Source organism: Macrosteles quadrilineatus, unplaced genomic scaffold, assembly GCF_028750875.1.
Source record: "Macrosteles quadrilineatus isolate MER2022 unplaced genomic scaffold, UCM_ALF_1.0 Scaffold_7__1_contigs__length_78375512, whole genome shotgun sequence".
Lineage (NCBI taxonomy): Eukaryota > Metazoa > Arthropoda > Insecta > Hemiptera > Cicadellidae > Macrosteles > Macrosteles quadrilineatus.
The window spans coordinates 70,731,508-70,758,474 of NW_026542600.1; the positions used below are offsets into that span (position 1 = coordinate 70,731,508).

Here is a 26,967-nt window from a genome sequence, read left to right on the forward strand (position 1 = left end):
TATCAGCCAACTCTATGAGGTAGCATCAGGTTATATCAGGAGAATCTATAAGGTAGCATGAGGTTATATCAAGAGAAGCTATATGGTAGCATCGGGTTATATCAAGAGAAGCTATATGGTAGCATCAGGTTATATCAGGAGAAGCTAGATAGTAGCATAAGGTTATATCAGACGAATCTATAAGGTAGCACCAGGTAATATCATGAGAATCTATAAGGTACCATCAGGTTATATTAGGAGAATCTATAAGGCAACATCAGATTATATCAGATCTATAAGGTAGCATCAGATTATATCGGGAGAATATATAAGGTAGCATTAGGTTATATCAGGAGAATCTATAAGGCAGCATCAGATTATATCAGATCTATAAGGTAGCATCAGATTATATCGGGAGAATCTATAAGTTAGCATCAGAATATATCAGGCAAATCTATAAGGTAGCATCATGTTATATCAGGCGAATCTATAAGGTAGCATCAGAGTATATCAGGCAAATCTATAAGATAGCATCAGATTATATCAGGCGAATCTATAAGGTAGCATCAGGTTATATTAGGAGAATCTATAAGGTAGCAACGGGTTATATCAGGAGAAGCTAGATAGTAGCATAAGGTTATATCAGGCGAATCTATAAGGTACCATCAGGTTAAATTAGGAGAATCTATAAGGCAACATCAGGTTTTATCAGGAGTATCTATAAGGCAGCATCAGGTTATATCAGGAGAATATATAAGGTAGCATAAGGTTATATCAGGAGAAGCTATGAGGTAGCATCATGTTATATCAGGAGAATCTATAAGGTAGCATCAGGTTATATCAGGAGAAGCTATGAGGTAACATCAGGTAGCATCAGGTTATATCAGGAGAATCTATAGCATCAGGTTATATCAAGAGAAGTTATATGGTAGCATCAGGTTATATCAGGAGAATCTATAAGGTAGCACCAGATTATATCAGGCAAATCTATAAGGTAGCATCAGGTTGTATCAGGCGAATCTATGAGGTAGCATCAGATTATATCAGGAGAATCTATAAGGTAGCATCAGGTTACATCAGGAGAATCTATAAGGTAGCATCCGGTTATATCAGGAGAATCTATAAGGTAGCATCCAGTTATATCAGGAGAATCTACAAGGCAGCATCATGTTATATCAGGAGAATCTATAAGGCAGCATCATGTTATATCAGGAGAATCTATAAGGTAGCATCAGGTTATATCAGGAGAATCTATAAGGTAGCATCAGGTTATATCAGGAGAATCTATAAGGTGGCATCAGGTTATATCAGGAGAATCTATAAGGTAGTATCGGGAGAAGCTATAAGGCAGCGTCAGGTTATATAAGGAAATGGTATAAGGCAGCATTAGGTTGTGACAGAAAAAACAACTTAATCGCAAATTATTATTTTAGTTTAAAACTTGCTCCTTCATTGTGGGGTTTTATTGTATAAGTAATTCTCCTCAAATAAACCCTCAATTTTCTTACCCTTAAATTAAAGTATTCTCCGTGTGTTTTAATTTAAATGCTCCTACCTATCTCCTGACGAACTCCAAGATCCTTCTTTGTTGTCACTTGTTGACTTCTCGTTTTTAATACGTCTACAACTAAAGCAAATTAAAATTTCCTTCCAAAAAAATTTTCAATTTCTTCCTCAAAGCATGTAAATGCCTTGTATGTTACCTTAGTTATGTAAGTGCAGTTTGTGAATGCACAAAAACATGTGAGACAACATTTTAGTTTAAATGGAGCGAATAAAAAAGACGCTTTTGAAGATTTGCACAATTGATTGTGTGTGCATCTCTCCTTGGCTCCTTCCCCTTTAATATGTCAGTCAGGGGGTGGGAGGGGCGACGTCGGGGTTGTATTGATTCCAACTCCGTCTCGACTCAACACTACATTAGTTCTCGAAATGCCACTAATTAAAATACACCTAATTTCCATTTCCCAAAAGTTGTCACCTGCTTAAATTCATGTTATTTCTTTACGTGAACGTAGGTTTCTTCGGATTAGACTTTTCCACAATTTAGTCATTGATTGTGATTATCATGTGACTTTAAGCATACACCTTCCAATCTTAGAAATGTGTTTTGGAATATTAATTCCTGTTTTAGGGACCGTGGGGGCTTAAGTTTTTGTTTACACACGAGTGTAATTTAATACTTTATCTTTCTTTAAAAGTGATCAGCTTGGCGAAATGTTAGATTATTGAGCATTTGTGATTGTTGGCTTTTATATTGACCTGGGTTGTATAAGTAAACCAAAACTATCTATATATATATAGTTTAGAACTCAAGATTTGTAAAAGCCGAAACTTAATACATCTGGCGTATCAGTCTCCCAATGTAGGAAGGAGATACGTTATTTTTTATTTTATTGTGTACCATAACACATTATTGTACCAATTACATAGGTCACAGTGTCAATTTATTTTAGCTGTAGCAATGTTTTAAGCTCAGTTTACTTTATGCTTATTCTTCCGTGAAATTGTTTTATTTTATTTTTAGTAAAGTTTTAAACTCGGACTTAATGTCCCTAGTCAGAAAAGAATTAGGCCTAACTATAAGTTTTAAAGACTTTCTAAGCTCCTAGTGCATTTTATTATTGTAAATTTAGACATGGACACAATTCTACTTGTTTTATCCTGAATATGATTGAAGGATGAGTGTAGAATGAGGTGTTTTGTAGAACTTTGTTACTCGCCATTCTCTTCTTTGATTACGTAAAAAAGTTACAATAAAAACCCGATAAGAATTCGTGAGGATGCTTGATGACACTTTGATGCAAATATTCGACGTATTATAATTTCATCTGTGTTAGGAACAAACGTCTCCAAAACATAACGAAAAGTGACAGGCTTTCATCAAGTCAGAAACCCACTCTTGGACGAATCGCCCCTTCCACGCATTCCAGCTGGCGTTATGGAAGTCAGCTGTTTCCAACTATTTGCCACGTGATTTGAAATGATGAGTATTAGAAAAATAATGAATGATACCGTTTACTCGACACACATTGTAGTTCAGCACGCTCTAGCAGCTCGTTTACCAGCAATCATGGCTGGTAGTCAATACCCAAGAAAATTTCTGGTTAGCAACATGTTTAAAAAGTGTTTTAAATTATGTAAGACAGAATATTTTTTTTAATAAGGACACACATTTGACAATTGGCATAGATATAAATATTGTTAATGCGTACACAAAGTTACAATAAAAAACTCTCGTAAAAAGTAAGATTAAAACGGTCATTAGCTGCTAAATCTAAACACTCGTTGGTAGTGTAAACATATTCTTCTGTACTGGTACAGGGTGTACTGTACTTGTATGCAGTTTACTGCATTGTTATGTAGTGGTGGTGTACATGGGAATGTGCTGCACTGTTATGCAGTGGGGGTGTACATGAGAATGTGCTGCACTGTTATGTAGTGGGGGGTGTACATGGGAATGTGCTGCACTGTTATATAGTGGGGGTGTACATGAGAATGTGCTGCACTGTTATGTAGTGGGGGGTGTACATGGGATTGTGCTGCACTGTTGTGTAGTGGGGGTGTACATGAGAATGTACCGAACTGTTAAGTAGTGGGGGTGTACATGGGAATGTGCTGCACTGTTATGTAGTGGGGGTGTACATGGGAATGTGCTGCACTGTTATGTAGTGGTGGTGTAGATGGGAATGTGCTGCACTGTTATGTAGTGGGGGTGTACATGAGAATGTGCTGCACTGTTATGTAGTGGGGTGTACATGAGAATGTGCTGCACTGTTATGTAGTGGGGGTGTACATGAGAATGTGCTGCACTGTTATGTAGTGGGGGTGTACATGGGAATGTGCTGCACTGTTATGTAGTGGTGGTGTACATGAGAATGTGCTGCACTGTTATGTAGTGGGGGTGTACATGAGAATGTGCTGCACTGTTATGTAGTGGTGGTGTACATGAGAATATGCTGCACTGTTATGTAGTGGGGGTGTACATGAGAATATGCTGCACTGTTATGTAGTGGTGGTGTACATGAGAATGTGCTGCACTGTTATGTAGTGGGGGTGTACATGGGAATGTGCTGCACTGTTATGTAGTGGTCGTGTACATGAGAATGTGCTGCACTGTTATGTAGTGGTCGTGTACATGAGAATGTACTGCACTTTTATGTAGTGGCTATGTACATGAGAATGTACTGCACGGTTGTGCAGTTTTGTGTACCGTACCGCCATGCACTATGTACAGGGGGTGTCGTAAGAGGGTGGGAGTTGTCCCAGATCGAAGGAACCTCCCTCATTACGCATGCGTCACCTACGATCAGCTGATCAGATGACTATCAGTCGCCATCGTGTGTGTGTGTCACCTGGGCTGAGACCTATGACTCATTCGCCCTCTCACTCGCTCAATAGTAAAGGTACCTTTGGTCTCCGTATATAAATATTAGTAGAGTTTTACTGTCATCTGGTAGTCAATTAATAACGTAGTATGTGAAATAAATCAAACATAACTCAACTTTACATACATATACACGTTGGGTGAGAAATCGTTACTGCTTCAATTAAAACTCCCCTCAACCTTGTGGACCGAGTCTTTGTAAACACCAGGTTTATAAGAACTTTTTATTAGAGATTTTACAATGGGAACTCTATTCGTACTGCATACACTGCTTCCTTTATCATACCAAACTGGCTTAATTACTTATAAGATTTAAGTACATGTAAATATTGTTTTAAACTCATAAGGTTTTTGATTAAAAATTGGAAATTAAATCGTCGAGTTAATTACAACCTCCGAAATTTAGCTCTTCGCTTCGAATCAGTTTTATGGTTGTGTGTTACAGAGGTTAGTTTATTGATATTTATCAAATTAAAACTGTCTCTTTCTTAGTCTGTCAATCTTTTAAGATCTACACTGCAATAAAGGTGTTGCGATCACGTATTTGCTTCTGAGCTTAAATATTGACTGTTTAGAAATTTTCTAAACAGCCTACGATAACTTCGGCTCGATTGATTCCCAAAATTTTTTGGAAGAAAAAATTAATAGCATCCCTACATTCTTAGCTTTGTATTATACACATTTTTCAAAGTTTTGCTTAGCATTACAGTACTAAAAACCCTTCCATTGTATACATAAATGTTTTTGAATTTTGTTTAAATAGTTTTAAAGGAAACTGAACGAATCAATCATTATACGTTCAGCATAAAATCGATATTTTATTGAGAGGTTTTAGTATCTTAGGCAATGGAATTAACAATGAAAGGTAGGCCTATCAAAATAAAAGAAAAGTCATAAAATCAAGTTTTACAACACTTGCAACTAGGCTAAAATAATAGCGTACTGATTCAACCACACACGATAGAGTAGTTGGATTATAGAAAACTGTTAACATGAAATATTCAATTAAGTAAACCAAATATTTCCTTAGAAGTACTAACAATGTAGGTATACGAGATTATACCCTTGTCTGAAATACGATCTTAAACCAAAAATATGTGTCTTACCAGATGAAATTCATGGAAATTAATCAATCTGATTCCGTATCATTCTTGTAAATTACAGTTAATTTGATACACTAGAAAATAATTGTATTCATTCAAAAAAACTTACGTTATACCATTAGCTAAAATAAATAGTTTGTGCCGTGTGTCTTTGAATACAGTAGTGTATTCCAAAATTAAAGACACTGTATCATTATTATAAGTTATCGATTCAGAAAATGGCGTAAAATTCAAGGAACGATGACAAAATATGAATAATTATGAGAAGAATAATTATGAAAGGGAATATGTTGAATCTGCTTGTCAGCAAATGAGTTTAACTCTTAAAACATATTTTGGGTGTAGACCTCAAAAGTGTACTCGCTCTGGATTTTCCCAAAACATGTTGGATCTGCGACAACGATCAAGCTAACTACAATATGTGACTTTTATAATATAAAGTTTACAGTTATAAATGCTGACAGAATTTTAAGGATAAAAGATGGATTTAATTTAAAAGTTTTGATTTGTATATTCAATCATGAAATACAAATATTAGTCGTATTGTAAAGTGTGTTCGATTGATGGTATAAATTCTTTTAGTTTCAACGATTATTTATGACTAGCAGAGTACCCGTCCTTCGCACGGGGTTGGCATATAAGTATAATACTCAAGCTTTGTAATGGGGGAGGACACAGTTTGATAAAATTTGCTTCTTTAAATTTACGGTAGATTATTTATAGAGCTGTGTTATACATCTACCATAGCCATAATGTTCTACCACATCACCTAAACAATGTAGAGAAAAAAATTATTAAATATTCGCAAAATATCACAAATTATCCATGAAATTAATAAATTAAATATTAAATTATAAATAAATTATAATAATAAATAAATTAAAAATAAATTAAAGAAATTAAACATAAACATAACTATAAACAATCTTACTTTAACATTTCTCATTGCGTATTGAAGTTTTTTGTTGCTGCTTAGTTCAAATTAGCTTTTTTTATAAATGCAAAAAAATACTGCTGCACCCTGCTGGTAAATCTTAAAACTTATTAATGTTTTTGCATATCATAAAACCAAGATTTTTTAGTTGAAACAGCTGACTAAATTCTTTAATTCCCTTTAAATATGAATACTCATAAGGTTAACATGGTGAACTACAGAGCCACTGGGGCGGAGCCCGAAAGGATTTTTGAGATAAGAATATGCCTATATGTTAATCGGGAATGTGAGCTATCAACATGCCAAATTTCAGCCCAATCCGTCCAGTAGTTAATTAATGCGTGATTGAACTTCAAACAAACCAACAAACTTTCACATTTATAATATTAGTAAGATAAACAATGTAGATGCAATAGAACAATAGAAGTGGCACAATTCCTCAACTACATACTTACAGCAATATTCTCAACGCTCAAACTCAATTATTATAGGCCTTAAATTATTACAAACCGACCAATATGATTTTACCCAGTTTCCAAAAAAGTGTTGAAACTAAACTTGAATTTGCTAATCCAAAAACTACCATTACGCAACTTTTACTCCGATGTTCAAGTGACTATAAATACATTATTTTTTATTTCTGGCATTTCTTTAAACTATAGATCAAACATTCAAATCTGGGGAAATTCCTGCATCATTGAATCAACAAAAATACTATCTACGTTTCGAATACATTGCTACATCCATCTTCAGGGCATGCTGCAATTAAACTGCAACAGTCTTATATCTTCTCCGGGTAGGAACACCAGTATTGCTCGGTAGCTGTATGGATATAGTGCTCGCCTGGTAATCAAAAGGTCGCTGGTTCGATCCTGAGAAGTGTGTAGCTTTATGATGTTAGAAGCACCCAGCTTTTCCTGATCATTTGAATTTTAATTTGGTCCTGGCTAATTAAATTGCTGGTGTTCAGTATCAAAGCTACACAATCTAACACCATTCTTCACTAATTTTCACTCATATTTTGGGTTGAAATACGTCTCTATGTGGCGTCCCATTCTCAATTGATGATGATAATGGTAATGGTAATGTACTGAATATGTATTGATACAACTTATCCGAAACGTTGCCAGTATTTTCGCCAGATCAACGATAGAGTGATCTCCCCATGGCCAAGTCTACTTTTACCATGCAAGCTTACCTCCTATAGTCTGTATGATTGATCCTGTATCATGACCTCCGGGCCTGGCCAATGGCTTAAAGCCCGGGCTGGTTTCAAGTAGACAGGAGAGTTTAAAGTTTGAAGCTATCACTTTATCAGTTATGTTCGGAATCCTAAGATTTTCTATCATAAAATTACCAATAAAGATGTGGACATGAGATAGTAGATGGGGCGTGGCAGTCACAATAGACCTATGACAGGTGGGTGTATGTATACGGGAATGCTCAAATAGCCACGATATTTTGGATTACTGTATTTTTAAATTCTTAAATGGGTCGAGCGCTCGTGGGCCATTTACTTATTTCTTGTCGGTCTGTACTCATAATTTTTAAGCAGGCGACCCTTGTTATACTCATGAACTATCGTTTATTTAAACAAAAATGACCCAAATCGTAGTTGAAATTTTCTGTGGCTATTTTGATACAACTGTGTATACCGTTCCATTACCTGGCTGTTGTAGTGAGGGTCCCTGATGGTAGCTTTTTGGACTCAAGTCGTTCGAAGAGAGGGTGTGCCTAAACTCATCCGACGTGGAATTCGGATCATATCTTCCGGGCATATCCACGACGTGTGCTCCCACTATCTCCGCGTTCCGCCATCTCCGAACCCAAATCTGTCCCGTCACCTCCGAATTCTTGAGTGACCCTTATAATCCCGTCACTGCCTGCGTTGTTAGCTGTCATTGCATCCACGGCTGCGAAGACCCGTGGATGGAAGATTTAATGAAAATTTAACCCGTGGGTTAGGTTAGGTTAGGTCAGGTTAGGTTAAGTTAGGTTAGGTTAGGTTAGGTTTGGACGGAAAGTCTTAACGCAGGAAGTAACCGAGGATTATAGGGGTCACTCTAAAAATTCGGAGGTAGCGGTACACGGAGGTGGCGGGACGCGGAGATAGCGGGAGGTAACCATCCACGAAACACACTCGTCCAGATCACCTTTTTAAAATTTTGGTAAAGAGCCGTGTCAACTACTGTTAAATAGAGTACTAAAAACCCTATTATCGCCTCTGCATGCCTCCCCCACAGCTTAAACACCTTCTTCCTTGCGACTCCTCAGGAATTTCGACAATTAGGATCCATAACGTTCTATGGGCTCTGTAAAAAATGTGTTGTTCCTGTAACTGAAGAGTACCGAACAACAAATGTTTATTCTCACCAAAATACCTCTTCCCACGGTCGGGGAGCTGGATCTTGAGTTGTTCAAATAACTATAACTAATAATGTTAATTTAGATGTTTGTTCTAAACTGCTTTAAAAACGGAGACGTGTTACAACATGTACACGAACACACAAATATAGAAACAATTTGAACGTATAGTGTTTTAGGTTATGAGAGCTCTAAACATTCGTTGATCCAAAATATCCCTTGTAAAAAATGCACTGTACTGTACCGTCCCCTTAAATTTACTATTTCAGTAAAATCTAAGTAGGGGAACTAAATTTTCAATGTTAATATAATTACCAATACCTATTAAACACATGTCCTTTATATTCCTTTTTAAAAGATAAATTTTAAATTTGAAGAAATAAATTTGTATAAATATTTTTCCAAAATTCAAATTAGTTATAGTCAATTCATTAAAACAATGAAAACAAAAGAATTTAGGCTACTGATTATCGGTAATAGTTAAGAGTAAGGATGAACGCAGACATTTCTATATTATCGAGGGTTAATGATTTAATAATAGGGGGCAAGGTGTACCAAAGCTTTCCGCCATCCCAATATTTACGAATAATTTCTCATATGATTTTAATTACTGTAGAATAGGTTGCACGAAGCTTTGATTTTGCTGTACCCGAAAGTTTCATATTGTAAAGGTATAAAAATAAATTCAAATCAAGAGGCACTTTTATGGCTGAATTTTCCTTTGTACTCATGCTAATGGATATTTAGTAAAGAATAACGAATAGTAATTAATTGATAAAAATACTTTCAATGAATAGGAGTTAAATAATACAACTATAAGAATTAAAGGTCAACGTATAGATTATTTTCTTTTTTGAACATAACACGGATTTATACAAACATTAGAATATAATAGTTAGACCACATAGGATAGGGTTTAAACCAAAGTCCTTGAACGCCACCTCACTAGGCTACTTCAGTTCAACATCTGTAGACATAGACAAGAGCGTGCATTCTGCTTTTCTTGGCGACGGTGGCGCGGACCGCGGACCTTGTGAGCGATAGAGGAACTAGACCCAGTCATGTGACCGCTGGCGCACACTACGTTTGCGCTGTGATGACGTACCGTTCCTATAACGGGTCCTCTCCACTGAACGGTCCCGGGCGTTGACCGGACCCAGCGGTGGGTTAGTAGGCAGTCCCGTTACCACCAGCTCTTACTTTTTACGGGGAAGGGGGGCTACTCCCCCGACCATCCTTGTAAATAGGTCAGAACTGGAACTAGATCTACAGGGCTGTTAATCCGCAAAGTGGATTTATTTTATTTTGAGTAAGTTATGCGTATGTGTTACGCAATATCTCTGTTCCTCGGTTCATCCTTGAATCTTTTATCGCCGAATTTTGGTGTTATCCGTTAAATCATTTAGGGATTGATTGGATTGGATTTCCATTTAGAGGAATCCTTCAGTTTTTAATCATCGTATAATGGGGTTTTCAGATATTTAAAAACTTATTGATAAGTATAATTTACATTTTTTTGTTTTGTTTGTTTTTGTATTTTTTTCTCATATAGTAATCCTTCAGTTGTTTTATATCTTTGTGTTGTCAAAAATCGTGTTCGTGACAAATATCCCGCCATATCAAACCTGCAGGATAGGCAACATTTCATTTACCTGATATTCAGTAAACTTTCGCTAAAATATACCACCAAAAGTATAGATATATAATGTTTTTGGTCTCCGGGGACATCAAACCCACGGTAATATCACATTCCCTATATCGTGAATTTCCTAACATTTAGTGATCGGGTTGATTTCATCTGTTTTCCGGTAGAGGAATGATTCAGCATTTAATCACCATATCTTGTTGTTATTTAATAATAAAAACATCTAGTGATAGGTCGGTTTTTTTCTCGAGAGGGACTAAACAAATTTAAAATTGTTGTATCGTTGTGGTATTAGAGCAAATTTACAAAAGGGTTCTTTCTATGAGTTTCTAGTAATTCCGTTGTATACTGCCATACCATATAACATGAGTGAATTTATTTCAGTCAAATTAATTTTTTTACAGCCTAATATTGACATCATTGGCATTTGTCAGGTCGCACAGATTTGAAGCCGTTTCACTTATATTTTCAACAAGAGTGTCCCAGCTAGTAATAGTAAAATACAATAATCTGTTTTTAAAACAAAGATGTGGTTCCTGTGTTAATGCGATTTTCATCAAAAGGCCAATCAAATGATATAATATTTGTATTGGACATATTATACAAGGCAATATTTATATTATACAATTAATATAATACTAGACAGTGAAACCACAAGCGAGGGTAAATATCCTTGTTTGTGGTCAAACTCAATTTAAGTTTCAGCTTAACCCCATTGTGCAAGAAAGAATACCTCAAGGATTTTGGGATGCTTTAGTTCAATATGCAAAAGTCAGATCTTACAAGTAGTGTATATATCTGTACAATCCATCAATATAGAGAAGACTTACAATTACACCTTACCTATAACCTTCTGATGAAAACAACCTTTGACAAAATAAATTGACTCTTAGGACAAACAGATGCTTGTACAAGTAAAAACACTGGGTTGGTGCTAGCGAGTATACTAAAATCAAGGGTGCTGGGGTGCTTCTAAGAATGTGTTATAGGAAGTCCTACACGGACAGAAGTTTGCTATCGAAGACTTCATTCTGGAGGTAGGGTGTTTGCAAGGTTGTGATATGCCAAAGTATCTTATAGCCTTTGCGAAAGGCTTCTCTTGTGAAAGGAGTGCTTAAAATGCCTTTTTCCATGGAAATAAATTGCCTAAAGTCTAGTTTGAGACCGGTAGGAAAAGTTTTACATATTTTGATCCGAAGTTAAACATTACCTTCTTGTTACTTGAATACCTCTTGTGTGTGATTCAAAAGGTATATTTAATTTTTTTTATTCTGCAAAAAGTTACTTCAATAGTTACTCATTTTGGATTTTTCGAATAATTCAATACTTTTTAAACGTTTTAGCACTTTTACCCAAATAAAAGCTTGAGCTATTTATTACAATGAGATGAAAATACAGTTTAGGGCAAATGTTCGTGGATTTAAAATATTTTTTGAAAATTTTACCAACAAGTTTATTATTTGTATCAGCTATTTGTAATACTTTTATATTTTATGTTTTGTTCAGAGAGATATCTGGTGTTAAGACCTAAAGTGAAGATATTACCAAACAATTAACCATGCTATTTTTTTTTAATAACTTAGGAGATACATACTTATAATAGACACGTCAATCCCCTCACTTGAATAAAAACTATTCCATTATGTTTGAGAGAATATCGTTAAGGGTACTTAACTCCTGAGATACTGTAAATTTTAATTCATATACGCCTTAAAATGATTATAGTAAGTTTATAACAAAATCTAAGTTCGCAGACAACAATTTAGACTTTTAAGTGCATTTTTCTATTTGTTGAACATGTAGTTGGTTTGGACACCTTTATGTTTTTTATCCTATTTTATTGAAAATAATTATTTTGCAGCAGTGAAAACTAAAGATTTTTATAAATCAAATTCCAGCTGTATAATGCAGTTCTTCGAAGGCTTACCACTAAGTACCCTTTTCCCATTAGTTTTGATTATTTTAATATTATTAAATATACGTTCATTTTATGATACTACGCTTTAATGTAATATTATTGATGGTATAAAAATAATGGCTAGGTTGATTTTTACTCAAAATTAAGTGTAATTATCATAAATCCTATTCCACCCACTCAGACTCAATAAAGATTTTCTTGATCCATGTTTAATGGTTTATAATAAAAAAATAATTTACGCAATATTGTACATGCTGTATATGTAGGGTGTAAAAGAAGGAAACACCCTGTATACAGAGTGTTCTTTTTTAGAAGGAAATACAACTACGGTATAAAATATATTTATAGTTTTATTTCCTTCTAAAAAACCGAAAAACTTATCTGGTAAATTCTACCAAACATATCTAATGTAAATCTACTTAACATGAGTAAATACTTTTTTCGGAGTTTTTCTATGAACTAATGAAAGTTAAAATAATCCACAAGTTAGTTAGTGAATATGTAGGTTAAGAACACAAGTCTATTAACTAGTGCCTTCAAAACGACAACGCAATCTAGGTACTGTCCTTAGATTGCCTACCAACCCCTTAACCAGTGTTACACAGTACAAAAAGCAGATAACTAAAAATTGAAATCATTAAGTAGGTCTACTCGTATAACGAATTGCTATTACCTTTATGATATAGTCGTCGTACTTTTGTCTCATACTATATGTTTTATGGTAATGTTAATGTTATAAATATTATATTTTAAATTGCAATACTTACGATTCTTTGCGATATTAATTTGATTAACATGTATTTAAATTGCACATTCTATATCAAACTTTGCGAGTTACAAAAATATAGATAATCTTTCCTTTACAATCCATTTAACAAAAGTATAATGAACAATAAATGAAAGAAAAGAATGACGTATACCGAAAATAATAAGACTAAACTAAAATTTCCCAATTCCAATACACAAATACTATGATTTGATAGTTAAAAACATTTTAAGTAGGCATAGGTGGCCTATGCCAATGAATGGTTTATTTAAACTTTGTTCTGTAATTCGCTTTTTGACTTAGTATTGAACTTTTCGGCGATACTATTATTTTTCCTCTCGCAACATAAATTATGAAAATTATGTGTTAAATAATGTTTGCCAATGTCGCTACTTTTTGTTTGAGCTTTTAAATAGGAAGGTCAATATGTTGATATTTATAAGTTTTTTTACTTGATTATTAAAATCCATCATGGCATTTCATTGAGTTATCTCAATAAAAAATGAATATTATTTGTGTTCAAATTCTTCACAGATTAAATAACTTTTTTAATGCATAAGCTAAGCTAGTGGCTTCCAATGGTTGTGTATATTATCCTGTTAGTCTAATTGAATTTAGCAAACGAGAGAATTTAAATTTCTGTGCTTTGTTGTAAATTAGCTTCCAAAATGGTGTATGTCTACTATATTAATAGATACAAATGCTTGTTACCTTCAATATGATTCATTGGAATTCCTCCTCCATCACTATAATAAATTATAATTCAAATTAGTAAAATATTTTTACATTTTGATTCTTTGAACTACTTTTTCTTCATTTTGAAACATACTGTCATAATGCTGAACACAAACAAATTTAACTATACAATACTATTTTAAATAACTTAAACATTCGCCTATTGGGTCTGATAAGGATTGGAGTGCCCACTTGAAATCCATCACCACTTATTATCTTTTATATGTATTGCCCATCTTAGGCAACATTATACATGTAAATATATATCTCAAGTGTTTAGACGTATTTTTATGTACTTTCTCTAATAATATTACAACTGGAACTATTTTCTTCTACTAAATCAGCTGATGAATTGAGCTGTGAAAACATATGTTCAACAAGTTGATTTTAGTTCAAAATAAGTGCTGCCGAGCAAAGCATGTATTGTACCGAATTTTCACCGCAATACAACGTTTTTTATATTACTTTGCTAAACAACAGTTCGCGAGGGACCCAATTCCGTGAGAGCCTGAAGACTACAGTTGTTCCTAGCGGGATAAAAGTAAGAGGACTGCAGTGTCGGGACTTAACGGTAGAGGACGTAGAGGACGACGACCTCTCTCTGTTGGCCTCATCTTACAACGTATATGAACAGATTACTTGGAAAACAATAAATATACTTAGGTAAACCCTTATAGGCCTTTCGTGTAGCCAAGAGGCTATCGAGCCCACTCAAATCATCATGAAGATCATAGTGCTCGCATAAGCAGATCATCGGTTCCACCTTTAGAAAAGTCTAAGCTTTTGATGGTTTGAAACTGTACCCAGCTTGATTATTGAGCTTTTAATGGTTACAGAACCACCTTATCTTTGTAACAAAGCTTTAAACTCATCCTTCACCTTAAAATATTATTTGTGGTCAGTCTGGGTGTATACATTTAACTCAATACACAACTAAATAGACAAAATTCTAAGATCCGCACACATAAAGAACACAATCAAATAAAATATATTACATCATACCAAAACAAATAAACAATAACTAATCCAAATGATCACTTAGCGCCCTTTAATAACGTATTACTTCTACCCGGTTTTCATTATAATGGTAAAATGTTAATACCCACGCCGCAGCAAACCTGCAGACTAAGCGAATTTTCCTTTACCGGGCTAGATTTCTACTAAAATATTCCAATGAAATCATCACATTTTTTTCCTATTTATATAACATTAATTTTAATTCATACTTAAGGCTTGCTACTACAGGAAAGGTAAAAAGGTTTGTTTTCATTAAAATGTTGATAGCTTTGTATGAAATAAACATATTTGCCAAATTTGATCAAAAACATCCCTGAACCATACTACAAACGTTTATTTACCATCCATAATAGCATGGGAATTTTTTATTTACATATTTTTTTCTCCATCAGCCATTAGGCATAACGATGCTTCATCGTACTAAGTCATATGTTTTAAGCCCTTCAAAATTGTTTAGAAAGAAATTGTAACATTGTATGTAATTTTTGCTCAATTTAACATTATAACGGACACACATTTATAAAAAAATGTATTAGTAGGTATTAATTAAAATGGAATGTGTTTTTGGCCTCCGAGGACATGAAAACTAAAATTCAAACGGTCCCGGGTCCAGGACCATGAGACCTATGGTACAGTAATAGCTTATTCCTTGTATGGGAAATTCGCTAACAATATCTGCAGTCATTCTAGATCGTAGACAATGATGTTAAAAATATATTAGATTTTTGGAAGGATATCAATAAAAAATAAGGCCAGTTTTTCATAAACATTACATAAAAAACGACTTTGAACTAAAGGGGAATAACATTTATACATACATGAATATTTTGTTTTAAGAATGGCGGAATTGCGTTCATGAAGATGTGTATATTATTATGAGTTGAATCTGCTTGATGGCAAAATTATTTGAACTAATGATAAGTTTTTGTTTTACCATTAGATGGAAATATTTATAACAAATGCTGTGCATATACTAGGAACTATTTAAACTTGTGTGATTAATAGTTTACTATTTAAACCTAAAATGTATGAACTTTTCATTGACCTAAAAACCACTGAAATGTTTGTTTAAAAATATGTATTTACCTCTTAAATCTGTTTATTCTATGTCTTTATGTAAACAAAACCCTAATACTAATTTAATTCCTTGTAAAAAATAAATACATCTGTTTGTATAAAATGGTAATTTTATATTTAATAAATATGCCCATGTTGTTTTATACTGAATAGACTTTGATGCAAGTAAATCTATTTTAAAATGTCTGATAGTGGTTGAAAAAAGAGTATTCCTGTTTGATTTGACACAATATTATTATACAGGGTGTCCTGGAACTCTCTACCAAAATTTTAGAGCATTGTTCCTGAGTTAGAAACATAAACCATATTTAAATTGTCCGGAAGTCCTTTTTTACTTACACAGCCGCCATTTTGTGTTTTCACTAATTTTTTTTTTTTTTAAGAACGGTTTAACATACGAAATTGAAACTTTGCACAAACATTTATGGCAACTAAGCAAAGCTAGAAAAAAATTATGAACATTTTCCAAATTCATAAAACAAAATGGCGGCCATTAAAAATTGTTGTAAAATCAACGGTTTTTGAGTTATTTAATAAACAAAATTTAAATGGCTGCCATTTTGTTTTATAAATTTGGAAAATCTTCATAATTTTTTTTCTAGCTTTGTTTGGTTGTCATAAATGTTTGTGCAAAGTTTCCATTTCGTATGTTTAACTATTCTTTAAAAAAAAAATTAATAACTGAAAAAATGGCGGCTTTGTGAATAACTAAGGACTTCCGGACAATTTAAATATGATATTTAGGTATGTTTCTTACCCAGGAGCAATGCCCTAAAATATTGTTAGAGAGTTCCGGGACACCCTGTATAGTAACGCCTTCAAACGTGCGAAGCAAAACAAGCACAAGCCTGCATTGTGGGATGCCTTCTCTACTCACAGGCTCTGAACAACACGTCCAAAACTAAACAAGAGTATTTGTAATTGGATTATAGTACAAAAACTCATTACATAAAATTTTACTAAACGGTGTGTAATTATGTGATTATAAGAAAGGCTGAACCATAGGAACAATTTAATTTCGAATAGATTAATACAAAAATACGTCATTATGTTTGTCAAACTGTTTTGAAGAACATTTGTCTATTCGTGAGTATCGATGAACCCACGAAAACCAATCAAATACTCACTGTAAAAGTAATGAGAGTACTAATATTATGTTAACATATTTTTATAATTTTCTAAACCTTGACATGATACTACATGATAATCAATGTCATCCTTGGAACCGATTTCAAATTGTTTGAAATTTTATAAGATTGAAATTAAAATCCTGTTCATAATTTGTTAAAATTTGTATAAGTTTTTAAAGCTGCATCAAAGATATTTGGTCTGCAACCCATTTATTGCAGCCATTGATGTATAATAACATTAATAACTACATCGATGATTGCAACACGTTTTTTCTTTCATTTATATTACTGGAAAGTAAATATAAATACGTCCAGTAACACGTGAAAATATATAATAACCCGTAATATGCTGATAAAGAAGATATTTATTTATACAATCCAATTTATTTTACAAATTATTATAAACGTGAATCATTAGATTATTAACTGATGAAGTCAAGTAGTTTAAATAATTCAAATCGGTGTAAAAAATAAATTAGATGGTAAAGAGAAATAGTAGTGTTATAGGGATGTATAAATGTTTAACAATTTGTTCATTCAATGTTCTATTGAATTGTATTAAGCTATTTTATACTGATCTATATAGTAAATAATGATCTCATTGAAATAACACTTTTTAAAGATTTTTAAAAAACTGCTTTAACTGCTATTTAATCAGTACTAATCATTATTAACTAGTTATAAAGTGGTCTTTGAATCCAAATAAAACTTTACAGATATATGACAACTTGTGTAAATTCGAGTTATCCATTGGAATAAACAGTTTGGATTATGATTTATCATTCACTGATGTGAAATCCTACAACATACATTGAAAAAATTTAAAATTTGTTTGATTACATTCTTAACATAGTTATTTTTTATTAAACCCATAGAAACGTATTTTTAAATGGATAATGTTTAATAGTGTTAATTTTGGTTAGTGAACGCATGGCTTATAAACTTGAGCATAAATTAACATCACAACAAACAAAATTATCATAGTATGACTTAAAAGCAAATCTCTTCTTACAAACAATTAAATTTGTGAGATAGCAACGTAAACCTTAAATACGAATGTAAGGTGTGTGTAGAATGGAGTAAACGGTAGCTTTAAGAATTGACTAATATCAATTGTAAATTTGAAATTCCTATATTATTCTAACGGATAAACTGATGCAGTTGCTTCTTTATAGATATATTTTGATTAATCTTGGCAAATTTATTTATTTTAAACTTGGCTGCGAACATTTTATTAAAACACACTTTATTATACTTGCAGTAGCAGCCAACCTAAATACTCGTTAAACGTAATGTTATTTAAATAATTAAAAAATCTGACCTGTTTAAGGCAATATTTTAGTGAAAATCCAATCCAAATGGAAATTCGCTTAGCCTACAGGTTTGCCGTGGTGGGGGTGTTGTTCATTCTTGTTACCTCGTTGTGCTTGGTCACTGAAAACGTCCACTCTACCATCCAGCTTCAATTATCAGAATTTCAAGCCCAACTGACGTAGTTTACATATGCACTCCAGCTTTAGTTTAGAATCTCGAGCCGAGCCCAAGTAACGTAGCTTCATCAAAAGGTACGTGATGTCGCTGCCGACGCAGAAAGGACTAAGCAAGAGACAGACCCTCGTCACCCATTACACGGCCACCAACCTGCAGAGCGACGGCTTCGGTCCAGAAAGAGCTTTTTATCACGGACACGAGTCCTGGATGGATCACTCTCAAGCAATCGGGTGGCAAGGTGGGAGGCCACGTTGACTAACCCTTCCATACCAGCCAGGGAGGAACTGGCTCCTGGTGGAGGCCTTCATTACACGGTGTGGAAGACCCTAAATCGAATTAGGGTCGAGGTACCAAAATGCAAGACAAACATGCAGAAATGGGGTCTCTTACCAGACGAAGAAAACATCATGTGCGCGTGTGGTGCTGTTCAGGATCCTGGCCATCTGCTGATCTGCCCACGCCTAGACCAGTCTTGCACATTAGATGATCTTTTACATGCAAATGACAAAGCCATATCAGTAGCTAATTTTTGGAAAAGCGAAGTCTGATTTCCGGACACGGAAAGTAAGTATCAAAAGGTAACGCTTGCAGTACACTTAACATTGCAGTAAGGGCAGAACAGATGCCAGTACTGCTAAGGGTTCCGGTAACCAGAAGAATGTGTGCTAGGTGAGGGGTGTAAAAGGATCCTTGGTCTATCAATGCAGAGGTTGTGGGATCAGGCGGTTTTTGTCCCACCTGATCGAACGGTACCTTTAGCGGAATCTGAACCTTCAGGATCTACAATACAGCAGCTGTTCGCCGCCACTTCCGTGTTCCTAAACACACTCCCACACTTGTGTTTAAATATGCTTCACCAAATATTAAAAGATAAATTCAAACTGGCGACTCTAAGAGTGTTGGTCAGTGTTTGGAGAAATCGGACCTTTTCTAGTCCCAAATCTACTTCCGCAGAGCGTATTTTCTACTAGAAATGGAAGTATTTTTCATCGTATGTTTGTTTGACGTATAATAATAAGGATGTTTCTTGAATGGAAATTGGCCTATAGCCAGAGCCCAATTACTTTCTCTTCTACCCCTTAAACTTAAGGTGGTCTCCAAACAACAGAGAAACTGATTGATCAAAGAGCTCAAACCCATATGTGTTTGGGATTTTAATACTTTCTCATAATATGAAGAAACAGGACCTATTCTACATAGTCCCAAATCAACTTTGACAAATGCTTACTATTTTCTATTCTATCAAGGAATCGAATGTTTTATTGTATGGTTTTTAGTTACGGAAGTTCTTTTATGCAGAGAAACTTATCTTCACCTAATAGACTTTTTGTTTTCTAAATAAGTAAAGCGGTAAAACGTAGGCTCAGAATTACTTCAACAATTTCAACCGCTGTTCGACATTTTTCCAAGAACTTTATCGCTTTTCGATCTGTTCCCTAAAGCTTTTTAATTCTTCTATCTATTCCCTAGAGCATTTCCGTTCTGCTATTCTACCTGTTTCCTAGATGTTCACCCTAGAAATTGTCTATTGCTTGATCTGTTCCCTAGAACTTTTCCACTGTCTGGTCTGTTCCCTAAAACCTTTCCGATGTTCTATCTTTTTCCTAGAACTTTTCCATTGTTCAACCTGATCCATAAAACATTTCCGCTGTTTAATTTGTTCCCTGTAGCTTTTCCGCTGTTCCTAAAGTTCGATACAGGAAGGTAGTCAGCAGGTTTTGGTGAGTAATGCTCCAAGGGCTTCTCTAAACCGCTTACTACCATCCAATTTACTCCTACACGCTTATGGTTTCCAATCCAACAACCGATATATAATTGTTTCAAAATAGTATTTTAAATAAACTAATTAGCCTTAGAATAATTTTAAATGTTTGTAGGCAGTTTGTGAAAAACATCAAGCACGTGGTACAGTTATTTACCTTTACAAAATCGAGTTTGAAATATTATAGAATCTGATATTTTTATCTGAATATTCCATAAGATAAATTGTAAATAATTACAGTTAATCAGAAAGAACTAACATTTTAGTTTTAGAGATTGAATGCTGGTTTTTTAATGTCCCTTTGAACTTCCTCCAACCTGACTATCTCTAAGCAAGACATTTATCCCAAAAACAGTCTTTTCTGTGGTACTCAAAATTGTTAGTTCTCTTCCTTTTTTTGTCAAGACTAGGATCTGAAATGCCTCAATCAAAAAGCAATAGATATAATGTCTTACCTTGTCGCAGCTAACCGACCCATTTATGGCTCTAGTGTCATAAATGTCGCAGCTAACCCACCACGCTTTGGTCTGGTCTAAAACCCCCTTTTAGTCTAGGATGGGAACCAAGATAGCAGCCCCTACATACCTCCATTTACTGAATAAATGTCTTCACAATTCCTCCACCTCAGCTCCATACCTTGACTGTGTCTAAACATTCGATAGTTTTTTGGTCCTAATTTCACTTGGTGTCGTTCCACAGAGCTATAGACCACACATGAAGGAATTCATAATGTGAGTGCTAATCTAAGGTATATTCAGGGACTTTTTATGTTTAGACATTTTGATTTTAAATGGGATTTTCACAAAAACTTATCTTAAAAATTTTATTAAATTTAAGTACGTTGAACGCTTTTAATTCCGAACAAAATGGTACAATCGCCAACGCTGTAGAAATAACGGTTCAGAAGTTATTGCAATTATGTGATTTTTCCTCATACCCACTCACTTTACCCGTCCAAGAAATACCTACGTGTCCAGACGGGTTTGGATTAAAACTACTGTAGATGTACACGTGTCTTTTTGGCAATTGTGCATCAGCGAAACTGTATTGTGCTGAATATAATATTGTGCTGTATTGTAGGAATGCTAATGTCTGACAACCCACGCCTTGCTGACCACCGCTGTTTGTCCAATCCACGCACTTAGTACAGACATTTCTATCAGCTGGTTTTATAGCCAGGATTTGTATTAAGTCAAATAATATAGAAAACAGTCTCCTTACATAAAGCATGTTGCCTGTGGGAGCCTAGACCCATTCATTATTGGTAAACGGACAGAAGTAAGTCAGCCATAAAACTGTCAACTCATCGGCCGAAGAATTCAGGTAGGACTGAGGTACGTCTAGGTAAACGAGGCACCTCGGTCCGCTCTGCGCAAGGGTTAGATACTGCAGAGTAGTCTATGTAAACTTTAGGGAAAATAACGGATCGTACAAAGCACAACTGGGGGTGGGATGGCCGCTGTTCACATTCCAGATTTGCAAAGTACCATGAGTCAGAGCATCCTGCTGGGTAACCATTTATCGGGCAGAGGATTAGCAAACCTTTTTGGGGATTAAATTTCCGGGCCCTTTTTCGGTGCTCTGATCCAGTCATAATTTTCTCAGTATAGCTTGATACTAATGAAAATGCGAAACACTAAATTTTGAGGTAGTAAAAATGTTGAATTATTTATTAACCAGTAGCCTGGCAAACAGATATTCGTTTTAATTTACCCAATTCACATGTTTCCAAAGTTTGTGTCCAATTTTTTTTACGTTGCGTCGTGGAATTTTAATTAGCCTCTAAACAACCCTTACTTCAATAATGGCTTTTTTACGGGGAAATAAGCAGAGAAACTCGGTATGGTGGTGTGAGAGGAACAACAAATCGTGTTAATTTATTTCCTTCAAACGGTCCAACAAACCAATTAAAAATTTAGTAAAGGAGAAGTTATTAAAAAATACCCCCGCCGCAGCAAACCTGCAGACTAAGCGAATTTCCATTTGCTTGATTGGATTTACACAAAAATTTCTCCTTAAAAATATCACATTTATTCCCTATTTTTAAATAACATTAATTTAACGAGTATTCAGGTTTGCTGCAACAGGGAGGGTAAAAAGGTGTTTTTTTATAAAATGTTAATAGTTTAGAATGAAATGAATGCATTTTCCAAATTTGATCAAAATATGTTCATAAACAAGCAAACTACAACAGTTTACTTATTCTCCATAAGAATAACATGGGAATTTTACAGTTTTTTGGAATGTTCTCCGTAACCATTAGGCGCATAATAACGCTTTAATATACTAAATTATTTGTTTTTTAAAGCTCTACAAAATGGTTTGGAAAGAAAATGTTAAATTTTAAGTTGTTAGGGTTAAAAATGGGAAAACCCAATTTTACCCCATAAAACCCCCCATTAACACCTGTTCCCATAGTCCGAACATGCTGGTTCGCGAACTCGTTCAAATAAACGTAGATTTACACGTTTGTACCAAATTTCATCAAAATCGGACGAGTTTTGCTCGAGTTATCGCGCTAACGGACACATATATAAATATATATATATATACATATGAATTTGAACGGATGGTGTTATTGGCCTCTAGGGACCTCAAAACGAAAAAGTAAATCGGTCCCGGGTCCAGGTCTTATCATGAGTACTACCATTAACTTTATATCTACACGTGTAGATATAAAGTCAATGGTACTACGGTAATAGCTTATTCCCTATATGGGAAAGTCGCTAAAAACAGTTTCTACGAACATTTTCCAGCTTTACATGTTCTAAGGTAGAATATTTATGCTTGAGTGGTTTCAAGAGTTGAATAGTTATGTGGGATTAAGAGGTGGCCCAAAACACCCCTTAATCCCAAAGTTACGCACCTCTAAAATATTTACATGATAATTCAATATTTATTTAAATATTTTCTCGTATTACTCATGCTCCTGGCGCGCTAGTTATTTGTTTAGGATGTGACACAGGTATACTGGCATAGGTGAGCAGAGCTCTTTCGAACTACCAAAGCGTTGTACCATACTTTAAAGTACTCAGTCAAACATAAATAACAACCAAATTTGACATCCTACTTTGACATGTTACTTTTGATTCATGTTTTATTTACTGTAGTATTAAATCCTACAATACATAAATTTGTCTACACCCGATAAGGAGTTTTTAAACGGATATTTTAAAAAATTTAATATCCTCCAATAAGCCATAATCCTATATTAAAACAGCTATAAAACTAGTTAACCCTTATCAATGTTGGTTGCAGTGTAAATTCATTGTCCTACGATGAGACCTACGGCGTAATAGCGTTTTATATGGACAATTTGCTAAATACTTCAGCCACCATTTTATTAGCGAAACTATTCCGTGTTACAGTCAACATCTGTTAAATGATTTCCGTAAGGGTTTGAATATGCATCCCCAAATGCCCAAGTGGTGACTGGCTGCATACCATGATTCCATGAAGCTGTTCTAGGAAGTGTTTTCATTTGACACGAGAGGATAAGCCCCTTTCTCTTTTTTTTAAATCCTAATTCAGTGGGTGGTCTAGGACAAATTTTACATAGGGGATAAGCCCCTTCCTAATACAAAGGGGGTCTAGGACTACAAAATGTTCTGCCAACTGTTCCAGCGTTTTAGCGAAATTCCCTAATAGGAAATAAGTTATTACCACAGGAGGTGGCACGGAAAGATCTAGGCCCGGGGCCGATTTACTTTTTTCATTTTGATGTCCCCAGAGCCCAAAAATGCTATTTGTTCAAATGTTCATATGTGTATATGTTGGTGTCCTTGAATATGAAAACTCAAGCAATTTTGGTTCGATTTTTATCGCGAACCAGCAGGATCGGATAGTGGGAACTGGGTGGAATTGTTGTCAAATGTTTAGCTTTTAAACACAAAAATGCCCAAATTCACTACAGCCATAGTATATAGATAAAAAACAAGTATTTTTGTATATTGGAACGTTATTGTACGATTAGTAACAGAAAATTCCTAAAGGTTTTACATTTAAAACACTTATGCTATTCTTAATGTAAACAAGCAATATGTTTTAGTAAGCATGTTAATAGATATATCTTGATAAAATTTGGCAAATTTATTTTACTCATACTATATGCCTAATTATTAAAATTTTACCGAAATCCCTTCTTTTATTGTTCCCTGTAGCAAACATGGTAAAACTGTTATTTAAAAAGAAAATAAATATTACATATTTAAGGAAATATGTAAACCCAAATCAGATATATGAATAATTCTCGTATTGTGCAGGTTTGCTGAAGCGGGGTATTTTGATTCGCTAGGTCAAGCATTTCAAGGCGTAGGTTCGGCGTTTGAGCACAGAAAACATACTACTATAACCACGTTTTCTGTGGTTTGAGCTACCACTACTAAAACTGGCGAATTCAAACAGTCCAGCGCATAAATGGATGAATAAAAACTGTGAATATAGACAATATTTACTTATTTCTCTTACTGTGACGCTGCATTGGAAGGCGAATTTTATAAATAAAGTACTCAAATTTTATGTACATACTGTAATAACATTTGTTATACATGATGTAAATGTTTGTTATAGATGATTTACATTCACAGAATGTAAATCTTTAGGCAGACCTTTAGGGATGGATAGGTCTATAGTTTTAGGAGACATAATTGATTATACTGTGTATTTCCGATTGGCCATAACGAAATATTAACTCTGTCAAATTATACGCAATACATAAATATTGTATATTGTATTACATATGTTTTTAGACCCAGTATCCATTTGCCCTTAGAAAATTGTACTTGAGCTGAGTAAATAATATAATGTTAAAAATAGTTAATTATAACAACGTGTCATAAAAATAATTTTTTTAAATGCCACGTTTTTTATCCACTAAAAAGTAGAAAATAATTTATAAATAGATTGAGAGAATAAATAACTTGTAAGATTTTATGCTAATTACAATTAACTTCACTTACTGAACTATTATAATCTATTGCATGCGCCCCACGTTTTAAATCTTAAAAGTATTTATTCCCTCGATCTATTTATAAATTATTTTCTAATTTTTAGTGAGTTTAAAAATGTGGCATTTTTTAAAAATATTTGTATTTTAAAATTATTTTCTACTTTTTAGTATTTAATGTGTAAATATGTTAAATCTATTTTATATGGCCTGTTAATACATAACCAAAACCTTATTATCTGTAATCAGATGTATCTTTACTTTGAAATGCTTGTTTTATATTTTTACAATATCTCGGTAGCATAACCTGTACCTCTTAACCTCTGCTCTTCGAACTATCAAATTTAAGTATTTACAGCTGATTTAAATTAATTTATATATTTACATTGTTTAAAAATGTAAACATGGACAATTTGGAACCCCATTGGGCTTAGTCCAAGGGAAATATGAAAATAAAATGATACAGTATTGCATTGTCATTTGTGAGCTATGTTTCAAGTATCTAGTTCCTCAGGAAGTTAGTTTAAAAATCGATATCAAAATTTTTACCGGACAAGAAAGCGAGCTAATAAAAACGTTTTAATATAATTATGATTTGTGATTATTATGGTCTTAACAAGTTTACTAAGAGTATTTTTTGTTTCAGGTTGGTACTCGATACTTTTTGCAATGGAATGAAGGAGAGGTAAAAAGAATAAAAACAGGTGATTCTACCTAAACGGTGCTGGTAGTTGAGTCATTGATTGAGGTTAGATTAAGAATAGGATAGTCATGGTTTGATGAAAGTCTAATTTTAAAAATGTGAATGGAATTAGAAATGCATTCTTATATCAAATTAGTGACCAGTTGTAGAATCAAAATTAACATAGTTGATTTGAGCCACAGACATTGTGCTCTGAGGCCTATTTCATAATAAACTACAAACTAATATTATTAGTAAATCAGCTGATCGCCCAATGCAAATCTTATTTAAATTACAAGCTACAAGCTGTAACTTGTAACTTGTAGTTTATTATGAAATGGGCCCCTGGTATCAATTAATGATTCGTGTTGGACAAACCGACTTTTAAATCAAACAAGACTGTAATACCCACTCATTGTGTACTATCGGAACTGTAATGTATACCAGTATTAATATAAACCAACAAAATAATTTAGCAGCCTTAATTAAGATGAAATTAGTTTTATTATCACAGTTCCAAATACCGAGAAAGAAAATATAATTTTTACTATATAGCCTTATCTGCAAGGACCTGGTTTAACTATGCTATTTTTTAATAAATGTTGGCTATAGCTGATAGAAGGGATGCCTCCATGATATCTAAAGTCAATGATAGTCTCTTTTACGCGAAACTTTAACTACATTTTCAATTCATATCTTTGATTTAACCAGCATAGTATCATATAAAGCTATTTTCGGCTAAATGGAATTTTACTACAATTATCTAAGATTCATTTGTCAAAATAGTTATTGATAATTAGTTTGTAAATACAAAGCAGTCAGTCATTTATTTTAATGCCACATAAAAGGTTATGTGGGATTTTATAAATATTTTTATTTGTAACGTGGATTTTGTTTATTCCATAATTTTCTTTTAATAAACCAAAACACAAGATTTCAACCTAAAGCATCGAACTGAATTTACAACACACAAGGTTCTGAATATATTTTATAATACAAACTAAAATTACTGTAGGCCTATCATAAATAGCC

The 26,967-nt window shown here is 33.9% G+C and overlaps 1 protein-coding gene across 2 annotated transcripts in view; it reads left to right on the plus strand.

The window, feature by feature from the left end:
• Window positions 1-26,967, plus strand: part of LOC128997930 (probable nuclear hormone receptor HR3) — a 118,167-nt gene that overhangs the window by 13,364 nt on the left and 77,836 nt on the right. Inside the window, exon 1 of one of the 2 annotated variants that reach the window (XM_054423770.1) lies at window positions 4,316-4,385. The exons of the other annotated variant lie outside the window; for it this stretch is intronic. Within the exon in view, the coding sequence (XP_054279745.1) occupies window positions 4,349-4,385 (37 nt within the window). The 5' untranslated portion in view covers window positions 4,316-4,348. Of the gene's footprint in view, window positions 1-4,315; window positions 4,386-26,967 lie in introns of those variants that run through there. 2 annotated transcript variants of the gene reach the window in all.